The following is a 13,057-nucleotide window of genomic DNA, read 5'->3' as shown; positions in this document are numbered from 1 at the left end:
CATCAAATAATATGTAGTCGGCTTTCTAAAATTAATATAAAATTGCTTCCTGGGTTAGCTGAGAGATACCTAATAACTTAGATTGTCCTCATGTGAGGACAAATGGGTGAATTTTTAATCTTGCCATTTTAAATAGGGGAAAATTAGTTTTTTGAAAGTGAAGATTATTTAATACTTATAGAAGAAGTTGAAGAATTTTCACAAAATTTTGCTCATTACACAAAGGCTTAATTAAGAGAGCAAACCCCCTGAAGTGTCTGCTGTCACATGGGTTGAGTCGTCTGTGCTGCCTAGAGTGGCTTCTCTGTGCTCACGTTCCTCATAAAGACACTTGATAGTAGGGTTGGTGATTTTTGTCTGTCCTTGTCCTTGCTCCTTTTTTTTTTCTTAATTTAAGGGGGAGACATTTATTCTGATTATGAAAGTAATATGTGGTCATCGTCAAGGATTTGGATAATATGGAAATATAGAATAAGGAAAATAACAGTTCTATAACTAAAAGATAACTACAGTTAACATTTTCTTTCCAGTATTTTTCTTTTCTTTAAATTATATTTAATTGTGCAAATAGTGCATAAATACACCCGTCTTGAAAAAAACAAACCATTGCGTTCTCTTCACCCCCAGCCCTAATTCTTGTGTTACCTCCAGAGGTAAGTACTGTATTGTTATTGAGGTGATGTGTATGCTCTCAGACCACTTTCTTTTTTTTCCCTCTAAATATATTTATAGAAAATACATAGTATATTCCCCCCTTTATATGTTTTTTTTTTTTTCCCCCCTTTATATGTTTTATGAAAAAGAGTATCAAGCCATGGATCTACACTCTCTTATTTTTTATTCAACAGTATATCTTAGAGATAATATTATGTTCAAACATACATAGCTCATACTGTGTGTTGCACCATATGTAAATGCCTTGTTTTTTTTTAATAAATTTTTTAAATCTTTATTTTTGAGAGAGACAGAGAGAGAGAGACAGAGCATGAGCGGGGGAGGGGGAGGGAGACACAGAATCTGAAGCAGGCTCCAGGCTCTGAGCTGTCTGCACAGAGCCTGATGTGGGGCTCAAACTCACGGACTGTGAGATCATGACCTGGGCTGAAGTTGGACACTCAATTGACTGAGCCACCCAGGTGCCCCTGGAAATGCCTTGTTTTAGTAATTGCCCTGTCAATGGGAATTTATATGGTTTCAGCCCTCCTCCCTTCCCTTTTTTCTATTACAAATAATGGTATGATGAATATCCTTATACATATTTTTATGTACATGTATGAGCATTTTTCCTGTGGAGAGAATAGAGCTTCTGGGCCTGATGGTATTTGCCTTTAATAGACGTAATACATTGATTTTAATACAGTGAAACTAGTGAGACTATCAAAAGGGTTTAACCATTTCGTATTCCTGGCAGCTACATATGAAGATAACCCTTTCCTCACATTTTGCTAACACTTGACATTATCAAACCTTTTATTTTTTCCAAACCGATATACCAAAAATGGTGTGTCTTTGTTTTAAGTCTTATTTCCCTGATTGTTATGGATGTTGGAGCATCTTTTCGTGTATTTTTTGGCCATTTGTATTTCTCTTAATGAGAATTCTCGATTTATATACATACTCATTTTTATTGTCGTGATTTTCTTATTAATTTGTAGGTGTTCAAAATATTCTACGTTTTAATCCTTTGTTTGATATACATGAAACAATTTCTTTCAGCCTGATGTTTAGTGAACTATACCTCTAGGTTTTTGTACATGACTGGCATGAAACTGTATGTGTAACTTTATATTTTGTCTTTTTCACTAAAAATTATATTGCATTTTACCCTATCATTAAAGATTCTCCAGCGACATGATTTTTAATGACTGAATATAACTTTATTGTGTGAATATAACATTTTATTTTTCTTCTTTTCTTCATGTTAACACACTTCTGTTCTAGAGCTCTAATTGTTTCTGTGATTTTGTTGTTGAGTATTTTTGGAACATTTTGCTAATGACTGTTTCTCTGAATATATTTGTATTTAATCTTTGGGTGTATTTCCATTTATTTAGATGAGATTGTAAGAAGGCAACTCACTGGGGCAAATAGTATTAATTTAAATTTCATTGATACACACTGCCAGTTTTTTTCCGGAAAGTTTGTGCCAGCTTATCTTTCTATGAGCAGTGTATAACATGTATTTCTCGTAGAACTCTTTCACTCCTTTTTTTTTTTTTTTAGAACTATCTCATAGTACACTTGATTAAGTATATTTAACATGTCAATATTAAAGATCAGAAATAATAGCTAACTGATAGTATAATTTGTATTTAATTGATGACCAGTGAAGTAGTATACTTCTCATTTATAAGTCATTTGTAGTTCTTCTGTTAATTGTTAGTTCTTTTATAGGTTTTTCTCTAGGGTATTTTTTGTAATTTTTGTTGTTGTTGTTTTTTTTTAGACTGAGAGTACATGAGCAGGGGAAGGGCAGAGGGAGAGGGAGGGAAAATGTTAAGTAGGCTCCTTGCCCAGCTCAGAGCCTGATGTGGGGCTTGAAACTGTGAGATCATGACTGAGCCATCCAGGCACCCCTAATGTATAGAAGTTTTAAGGTTTTGTTGTCATATGTGAGTTTTTTTCTTTGATATTCTTTCATTGCTTCTATGCTTTGAAAATCCTTCTCCAGATAGATACGTATAAATTTATATAATACTTTTTATGGTTGCATTTTTAATATTCAGTGCTTCAAGCCTATCTTTTATTTTTAAAAATTTTTTTAAATGTTTATTTTTGAGAGAGAGAGAGAGAGCCCAAGTGGGGGAGGGACAGAGAGAGACACACACGCATAGAATCTGAAGCAGGCTCCAGGCTCCGAGCTGTCAGCACAGAGCCTGATGCGGGGCTTGAACTCACGAACTGTGAGATCATGACCTGGGCCCAAGTCAGACGCTTAACCCCCACCTAGGTGCTTTCTTTCTTTCTTTCTTTCTTTCTTTCTTTCTTTCTTTCTTTCTTTCTTTCTTTCTTCTTTTCTTTCTTCCTTTCCTTTTTTCTTTTCTTCTTTCTTTCTTTCTTTCTTTCTTTCTTTCTTTCTTTCTTTCTTTCTTTCCTTCTTTCCTTCCTTCCTTCTTTCTTTCTTTCTTTCTTTCTTTCTTTCTTTCTTTCTTTCTTTCTTTCTTTCTTTCTTTCCTTCCTTCCTTCCTTCCTTCCTTCCTTCCTTCCTTCCTTTTCTTTCTTCTTCACACTGGATGCAGAGCCCAACATAGGGTTTGAACTCACGACCGTGAGGTCAAGAACTGAACTGAGATTAAGAGTTGGACACTTAAGGGGCGCCTGGGTGGCTCAGTCGGTTAAGCGTCCGACTTCAGCTCAGGTCACGATCTTACGGTCCGTGAGTTCGAGCCCCGCGTCGGGCTCTGGGCAGATGGCTCAGAGCCTGGAGCCTGCTTCCGATTCTGTGTCTCCCTCTCTCTCTGCCCCTCCCCCATTCATGCTGTCTCTCTCTGTCTCAAAAATAAATAAAACGTTAAAAAAAAAATTAAAAAAAAAAAAAGAGTTGGACGCTTAACCTACTGAGCCACCCAGGTGCCTCTAGCTTCACTATTTATTAACCAATATTTCCACCCTCCCCACCCCCCTCTATTTATAATGCCTCTTTTTTTCATACCCTAAATTCTTCTGAGCACAGAGACTAAAGACTGTTCCTGGCGTTTCTATGGATCTTTCTGTTGATTTCCTGCTGGATATCACATTGTTTTAATTAGATTTTTTTTTCAAAATGAGAATTTTTAAAAGGGCATTTTTTCCTAATGCCTCTAAGACCATTTAGTTAAAAAAAACGAAAAAAAAAAAAAAAAACAAACAAAAAAAACAACCTGTCTAGGTAGGTACTTCTAGTTTAAAAGTGGTGGCATGCAGATAGCATTTCTCCCTTCTATTCCTGGAAATTAGCCACAAGTGACAAGGAAAGTGAGAAACAAGTTCCACTTTGGGTACATCCAGGAGATGGCTGGAATCTTGTAACATGAAGTAGGCGGCAGGCCTTTCCAAAGCAGCAGGGGTTGAGGGGAGGGGCCGGGGGAGCACTGGGAGCATCGCTGCAGAGGGTAGGAAGAGCTGGGAAAGCCTATTTTGCCAAGGTGAGTGGCTGACTCAGAGGAGTCAAGTGGAAATCTCTTGTTTGCAAGAGAGGATGGAGGTATGTGGACCGGCCGCTGGAGCTTCTCCGCACCTGCTCGGTTTCCAAAAAGTAGGAGCGGAAGGGCCAAATACAAATCACGCCAGGAGCCAGATTTGTAGGCAGCTGCAGAGCAGGGGGCGCATGGAGAGTCTGCATAGTGATAAGCCCTCTGGTTGCCTCTGTGCACGGGCTGGAATGAAAGATGGGTCTAACGCAGTTATACACAAATCCTGTGTCGTAGGGAAACTCCTTCTTGTCTAGAACGTGACACTACATTCCCATCCCTGTATGCACACAGACCTCTTCCACAGGCGGCCCAGCAAGCACTCACCTTCTAATGAGCAATCGAAAAGGAAACAACACAGGAGTTATTTAAAGATAGAGCAACATCCCTGGGCGCCTGGGTGGCTCAGTCGGTGAAGCCGCCACTCTCTTGGTTTGGCTCAGGTTGTGATCTCAAGGTTTGAGAGACAGAGCCCCATGTCAGTCTCCATGCTGAGGGTGGAGACTGCTTGGGATTCTCCCTCCCTCCCTCTCTGCCCCTTTTCTGCTCCCTCACACGTGCTCTCTCTCTCTCAAAATAAATAAGCAAACATTAAAAAATATGTTAAAAAACATATGACAAGATTCCTGCTCCCCAGATATGATAGATGAAGAATACCTACTAGAAGACTGTTGCTGTGATGGGAAGAGACGTGACGAAACATTCATCATGCATAGAACAATCGAGTAAAGCCAACACGTACCGGAAACATGTTCAGAAAGCAGAGATTCAGGACTTCAAGAAAGATGCAGCAAACAAGGAGAGGAGATCTGACTCTTGATGTCAGCTCAGGTCATGATCCCAGGGTCATGGATGGAGCCCCGCCATGGGCCCTGTGTTGGGCTCCCTGCTCGCTGTGGAACCTGCTTGGGATTCTCTCTCTCCCTCTTCCTTTCCTCCTTCCCTAACTTGTGTGCTCTCTCTCTCTCAAAAAAATAAAAATAAAAAATTAGAAGTTGTGAGGGAGGGACGAAAGGGGCAAGGAAGAGAAGATATGCTGTTATCATGAATTAGCTGATGTTAAAGGTATTATTTAAAGTTATAGTTATAAATTCAAAACTAGAACAAAGATACAAACCTTCCCGGTTATCAGACAAAACAAAGCAAAGCAAACAGATTTGTGGTGAAGGATTTTGAAAGAGTGATAAAAACAAGAAGCATAACATAAAAGAATGCGGCAGAACTAAGACCAAACTTATTTGTCACGTTAACACATGTAAAGTAGAGTCATCCAGGCTGGGGAAAAAGAATGTTAGGATTGATCACAAAGCCAAAACTAACCTTATTACATATGAGACATCTCAAACGAAGTGATCCAGAAAGGTTGAAAATAAAAATGGGGAACAAAGGTGTATGTAGGCAAATGCAAACAAAAAGAAATCAGGGATCACGGTCTCATTATCAGAAAAGGCTGTTTTCAGAGCAAGAAAGGAGTAAGTGAAATGAGTAATGGCATGTTACGATGCTGTATGGTACAATTTGCAATGAAGATCAAGTTCTGAATCTTTGCATCAACTCAGCACCAGTGTTCCTGAGGCAAGAGAACAAGAGCTACAAGGTAATAGAGAATTACGGTAGTAATGGGAGGTTGGACTCAGCTCATGACAGAGTAAAGGATAGAAATGAGGCTAGGCTCAAAAACCTAAAAACAGAACTACCCTACGACCCAGCAGTTGCGTTGCTAGGCATTTATCCACGGGATACAGGTGTGCTGTTTTGAAGGGACACATGCACCCGCATGTTTATAGCAGCACTATCAGCAACAGCCAAAGTATGGGAAGAGCCCAAATGCCCATCGATGGATGAATGGATAAAGAGGATGTGGTATAGATATACAATGGAGTATTCCTCGGCAATCAAAAAGAATGAAGTCTTGCCATTTGCAAGTACGTGGATGGAACTGGAGGGTATTATGCTAAGTGAAATTAGAGAAAGACAAAAATCATATGACTTCACTCATATGAGGACTTTAAGAGACAAAACAGATGAACATAAGGGAAGGGAAATAAAAATATAAACACAGGGAGGGGGACAAAGCAGAAGAGACTCATAAATATGGAGAACAAACTGAGGGTTACTGGAGGGGTTGTGGGAGGGGGGATGGGCTAAATGGGTAAGGGGCACTAAGGAATCTCCTGAAATCATTGTTGCACTATATGCTAACTAATTTGATGTAAATTTTAAAAAATAAAAAAATAAAAAAAGAAATGAGGCTGGGCTAGGAGTGCCCAATGAAAATAATGAGTAAGGTAGATCTATCTAATTGATAGATGTTGAGCTCCAAGCCCCAAAGATAGAAAAGGCACCCTGTTTTCGAGTACCCATAAGACTTTCATAAAATTGAGCATTCACAAAACCTCAATAAATTCCCTGAAGTAGAAATAACATAGACAAGGATGATGGGGGGAAAATAGTTAACGGCTCATGTACCAAAGCACTTTCCAGTCCGAATAGACCCAATCCAGAGTGGACGCTGGTCCACCACACTGGGGTACGCCAGTGAGCATCAGCCCAGAATGCAATCGATGTGCTCTGAGCGCAGTGTAATAAAGTAGAAAACCATCACAAACCCAGAAAATAAAGAGCCATGACAACAACCAAGCTCTTGACTCAGATGAAAGAAGTATTCCAAACCAAACAGGAGGTATCTAGGAGACGGCTATGAACACTGCATAAGGATCTATATAGGGTGACTTCAGAGCTAAGAGGGAAGAGCTTAGTCATAAAGAAATACATTCATGTATTCTTCTTTCAGCTTTTGCATGGTCTCTCCATGTCCCTGTCGTCCTCTCATGCCACTGCCATTCATTTCCTCTCAGTCAAGCTCTCCCAGAGCGTCTTGAAGGAATGGCTTTCTGTGGCACGCTTCAGAGCCTTCTTAGCACAGAGGTGTTTCTAGGGCTCAGGTGGGTTCTCCAGGGTTTTCTCTCCAGGGGGAGAGAGAGAGAGAGAATATATACATGAAGATTTATGATAAGGGATTGGTTCGTGCATAATGGAGGCTGAGATATCTCAAGATCTGCAGTCAGCATGCCGGAGATTCCAGGAGAGCCGGAGTAAACCCCTATCTGAGTCTCAGTCCAAAGGTAGGGGAAGACCGATGTCCCAGCTTGAAGACAGTCTGACAGAGAATCCTTACTCAGCCTCTTTGTTCTATTCAGGCCTTCAGAGGATTGGATGAGACCCACCCGCGCCGGGGAGGGCAATCCGCTTTAGTCTTCTACCGATTCAAATGCTAACCTCACCAGGAACGCTCTCACAGACATAACCAGAATATATTGAACCAAGTATCTGGAAGCCCTGTGGCCCAGTCAAGCTGACATATAAAATTAATCATCACAGCTACTAAGACATAAAAGAATTCCCGAACAAATGGGAAAAAAAAAGGACTGCTGTTGGAAGACTCCGTATTTAAAAGTTGTCAGTACTCCTTATTTGTAAAATTAACTCGATCCCAATAAAAATGCCAACAGGATTTTTGGGAATTTGATAAGCTGATTCTAAATTTCACACGGCAGAAGGCATAAGTTAGAGTAGCCAGGAATATTCTGAAAAAGAGTAGTGCCGATGTGGCACTAACATATGTGAATGAGCTCAGAGCTGCCTGTCAAGGCACTGTTCTTAAGTTGCTCTCGTCCTGCAACCTCACTGCCTTTGCTCAGATCGTGGACCACACAGAGCACGATCCTGCCATAGGACCTTTGCTGAGACTTCTGGCTATTTGAATGATGTGTGTTGCACCTGCTTCCGTACTTCCTGCTCTTTCTTTCTTTCTTTAATGTATTGAGAGCACACATTGTGTGAGGGAGAAGGACAGAGGAGAAGGAGAGAGAGAATCATAAGCAGGCTCCATGCCCAGTGTGGAGCCCCACTCAGGGCTCGATCTCATGACCCTGAGATCGTGACCTGAGCTGATATCAAGAATTGGCGCTTAACCAACTGAGTCACCCAGGTGCCCCCTCTTGCCTATTTAATGCCTACTCAATCATCACTTCTTTAGGGAAATCTTTCCTTCCCTCTTCTCTGATCATATGTCAGTTTCCTTTGTTTTCCGCTTCTTTCTTTCCTTGCTTGTATTTCAGTTTGTAATTATATAATCATTATTAAGGATGTCTGGTAAATGCTCTTTTTTCTTAGTAGGCTGTAAGCTCAGTGCCTGACCTTGAGTAAGTTTTCAGTAAATATGTGTTGGTGAATAATCTCCAGTCTGCTTGATTTAAAGGGTGATTTAAACCCAACAATTGTCTTCTAAACTCAATAATCAGGAGTCTGCGTGATGTGGGTCCCGTTCCAGTATCAGAGGTAATGAGATCTTAATGGGTTGTTTCTTTCACCCGTGCACATTTGGAGATGTAAATGCTTTTTGATAGTGTTCTGCGTTAGAGGGTAACCTCCTAAAATGAAGGGCCATGCCTAAAATGGTCTTGCGTGCCTTTTAATATTATGTCCAGTGGGCACTATGTGTTCATAAGAAGGAGGTATGACGTTATGGAATGATTACATCATTTAATGAAAAAGGATGTTAGTTACTGAAAGAAAGAATCATAGCTATCGAAGAACTTATTTTCCTAATGAATTTTATGAAACCGTGTGCTGTACATATCTTGGTTGAAACCACTCATAAGTGACCAAAGGTCCTTATGTGGCCTATTTTAGAAAATACTGCTGTGGTGGTTATTGCTGTGGGTAAGTTACTTCTGAATATTAAGTGAGGCTGAACAGGATGTGGTTCTCTTATTAGATCCAGTTAAACATTTTATGCTTTCTCCCCAGAAGTACATACCTACCATCTTCTTGGATATGTTGTGATTGGCAAACACTGGCTGTTGCTAAGTGCACTGGAGGTTTTGTTTGGCATTTTGTGGATCGAAACACACGAGTCATGACAACGCTTGTTACACAGTGAAGGGCTTTGAGATGACTTTTGCATTCATGAATATTTCCAAACAGTAGTCTTTGGCAGTTCAGCAGCTGGGCAGCCATAAGCCAGTTTTACTAGTGTGTCCTCTGAGGCCTCTTAGATAATTCCAGGAAACCCTCCTTTATGTGACCCCTTTCGTATTTCTTCAAAAATGAATGGCTCTCCTGTACGTCTTTCACAAAGACCACAGGCCCTGGAAACTTCACAGAGGTCGGCAGAGGTATCCATCCAAGCTCAGGAATAATTCTGAGTAAGACAGAAACAGAAGGAGAGGTTACAGACTATGACCCACAGGCCAAACCCATCAAATCTGCTCTGCAGATGTGTTTATTTGGATCACACGGTGTTTCTTTTTTAAACATTTAAATTAGTTGCCAAGTTGCAAAAACTGGGAATTTTTACTTCAAAAAGTCTGAATATATGACTTGCTTGAAAAATTGGAAAAAATTTGGCCACTTTGGGATCCACATTTCTGCACTGGCAGCCATCAGCGGAGCTGAGTCTCCACAGAGACTCCCCAGGCACTGCCGTGCGATCACCGATGTTCTGCGTTCATCTGAGTCACCATCGTGACCTTGAGATAGGCTGTGAGGTTGAGAATAAGTGGTATCGTGAATAATTACGAAGGGGACTGTCTTTTACTTTTAACTCACATGATCTCTTTGATAAACACATGGCACACTTTATTCAAAAGATGAGATGAATTGATGATTTTTGTTACCTGGAAACATAAGGACAATGAAAACTCCCTCTTTGCTGTGGACCTTGTCACATCGCGTCTCTTCTGACAGTTCTTTGTGGACTCTATCAGTTCTGGAAAGAGGTCAAATAGCATTTGACTTGGGTGGAAGGAAGCCTTCTAAAGTGGCAAAGGCCAGTTCTTAAATGCCATCCTGGGGGAGCACATCATTCGTTCCTGGGCTGCCTCCCGCCTCCTTCAGAATTTTGAGAATGAAATGATCTGGATGAGACACTTCCCTGGGCAGCATTTTCGAGATGTTTGGACCACAAAGAATGCTCTGTGTTTAATCTTGTTTTTTTACAGCTGCACAGAAAAGACTGTTTAAAACTCTTCTTTATATTTTGTCTTTTGGGGGAACCCTGTCAGGAAATTTACGACCGTCTCTTGGAAGTCCCGGTCACTAGGGAGCAGTTACACCACTATCGGAATGTGGCCGAAAGTGCTCGAAGTGACCTTGCTGCAACTTTGGTCAAATTTGAATGTGCTCAGTCTGAGGTAAGATTATGCATCTTCATGACTCAGAAGTGGGCCATTTTAGTTTCTTATTGAGTGAAGCAGAGGGTAGAGGTGATTAGAAATAGGCTAGGATGGGCTGCTTGGGTGGCTCAGTCAAGAGCGTCTGACTCTTGACTTTGGCTCAGGTCATGATCTCATGGTTTGTGGGATCGAGTCCCATGTTAGGCTCTGTGCTGACAGCGTGGAGCCTGCTAAGGATTCTGTCTCTCCTTCCCTCTCCGCCCCCATGCCCCTGCTTGTGCATGCTCTCTCTCTCTCTCTCTCTCTCTCTCTCTCTCTCTCTCAAAATAAATAAAGAAACTTTAAGAAACAGGAAGGGGGGGATATAGCTTTACAACTTTCGGCGAAGGTTATACTTATTCCGTTATGGTGCACCTACTCCCCTTGTAGAGAATTCCTGAAAGGTTATGCATTTGCCGTGGTGCAAAGCGAGGTGACATGGGCTGCATTCTGGATGTCAGAGGGGCTTCACAGCCTTGAGAGACTTGGGGACACCTGATGGCTCTGGTTGAAGCTGCCTTGGCTTTGGGGCATTTTTGGCATCTTACTGAATATGTTCCTTTAATGTGGACTGTTTGCAATCTGGAGCTCTTAGGATGGAATTCTGGATTCCTGGGATAGTGGTAGTTCTGACTGGCTGGGGAGATTCTAGGATGATGATTGGGATCCATCTACCCTCCTGGCTGAATCTGGTCGATTTTGGAGTTTCTTGAGAGAGTCTCTCTAGGTCCATTCTGTTCACAGCCTGGTGGCCCTGAGGGAGTCTTAGGCTTGCCTGGGAGATAACTAGTGTTTTCACTAGGCTGCTGGGACCCCACCGAGAGATGATTTGATACCTTGTATGTGTGTGAAAAATTGTATGCATGTATACTCCCGGTTCCAAATCAGTACATGCATTCATAAAGTTTTCTTATGGGGGGGCCTGACATCCTATTCAGTATTTTGATGGCACAGAATTCATAAGTTAAAATGTTTCTTTTGTATACATCTTGTAAGGATTTTTCTTTTCTTCCATATTTTTCTTGGAAATGTTATTATTATTATTATTATTTTATTGCCCACAATAAGGATCTAGAAGGCAAGTGGAAGAAATACAGTGATATGTCAAATAGTCTGTATCTACTTAGGAACCACTTGTGGCCATGAAATTACAAGTATTTTAAGTTTCTTGTTTCATTGTCTGTCAGCAGCAATAGCAGCAACACAGATTTAGAAAATGAATTACCATTGCAAAATATTTTATTGCTTTTGCAAAAAAACACCACAAATGTCTCTTGAGTGGCACTGAATCACCCCCAAGACATTGCCCCAATGGTTTTGAAAGAGACATAGCATGAAGTCCATTCTTTAGGCATAATTTCTCATCTGGTGATACAGATGCAAATAGGAAAAAAAGAAAATAAAAGTTGGATTAGGTCATGTACAAATGTGTGAGATTTGAAATTATGGTTTTGGGTTTCTTTATTTTTTTAAATTAAAAAAATTTGTTTAATGTTTACTTATATTTGAGAGAGAGAGGTAGAGCACAAGCAGGGGAGGGGCAGAGGGAGAGGGACACACAGAATTTGAAGCAGGCTCCAGGCTCCTAGCTGTCCGCACAGAGCCCGACATGGGGGGCTCGAACTCAGGAACCGTGAGATCATGACCTGAGCCAAAGTCAGATGCTTAACTGAGCCACCCTGGCGCCCCATGGTTTTGGGTTTCTTAGAGGTACTTCGAACTTACGCCACTGAAATCCTTTTCCTCCTTTTATGGGTTTTCTATGTTAGCTTCGAGACCTCCGATCCAAGATGCTTTCGAAAGAAGCCTCCTGTCAAGCGTTGAAAGCTGAAATGGAGAATTACAAAGAAAATCATGCTAGAAAATCATCTCTCCTCACCTCTCTGAGACACAGAGTTCAGGAGCTGGAAGAAGAATCAGCAGCACTTGCCACTTCTAAAATTAGAACCGAAATCACAGCTCACACCGCAATCAAGGAGAACCAGGAGTTGAAGAAGAAAGTTGCGGAACTAGACGAGAACTTACAGTAAGGGTATTTCGATGTATTTGTTAGTTGAGTTAGCGTTAAAATACTAGCTTCTGATAGCAGGACACACGCTTGAAGGTCCTGGTGTTTTGCCTTCTTTGGCCCTGAAACTCAATTTGAAGAAGAAAAACGTTACTGACCTCAAATGTCTTTGGAGTCTTGAAAATTTTTCTCAAGCTCATTTCTCAATGTTACCAGGAACCTTGACAAACAAGGCCTTGTCCTAAGCATGTTTATGTCCAATTGATTAGGGCTGCAAATGCCTGTATACATAATTTGGAAGATTTTCTGTAAGTAGAGGTTTAACCAGAGGTGGTGGAATACACAGAGAGGGAGGTGTTTATTCGGAAGCTGGCTGTAAAAATACCCCAGAAGCCCAGACCACTCCAGACCACCCCGAACACTCCTCATTAGATTTTATTGCCAGTTTATGCAGAGAACTCATGAAATCTGGGTTTTCCACACTTAGTTCTGGCAAAAGGTAATTATTGAGACAAAACTGGGAACTAGTTGTTCCTAAAATATACTCTTAAAATTCTATGTGTCATAACTTAAATAACTTTAATAATAGGATACTTGATATTTATTTTACTTATTCCATCTTTGAAAAAGAACCCCAACACTGGGGCACCTGGGTGGCTTAG

General features: G+C 40.9%; 1 protein-coding gene across 5 annotated transcripts in view; it reads left to right on the top strand.

The window, feature by feature from the left end:
* CCDC170 (coiled-coil domain containing 170) overlaps positions 1-13,057 on the top strand; it is a 107,819-nt gene that overhangs the window by 35,957 nt on the left and 58,805 nt on the right. For 3 of the 5 annotated variants that reach the window (XM_053904380.1, XM_053904378.1, XM_053904379.1), the window contains exon 2: positions 10,238-10,366. In XM_053904380.1, coding sequence (XP_053760355.1) covers positions 10,238-10,366 — 129 coding nt within the window. Of the gene's footprint in view, positions 1-10,237; positions 10,367-12,156; positions 12,414-13,057 lie in introns of all 5 variants that reach the window. The other 2 variants (XM_053904377.1, XM_053904376.1) reach the window with 1 other exon arrangement.

Source organism: Panthera pardus, unplaced genomic scaffold, assembly GCF_024362965.1.
Source record: "Panthera pardus isolate Hobbes unplaced genomic scaffold, ASM2436296v1 HiC_scaffold_17, whole genome shotgun sequence".
NCBI lineage: Eukaryota > Metazoa > Chordata > Mammalia > Carnivora > Felidae > Panthera > Panthera pardus.
Note: the sequence above shows the minus strand (reverse complement) of the source record. Positions and strands in the feature narration are given on the sequence as shown.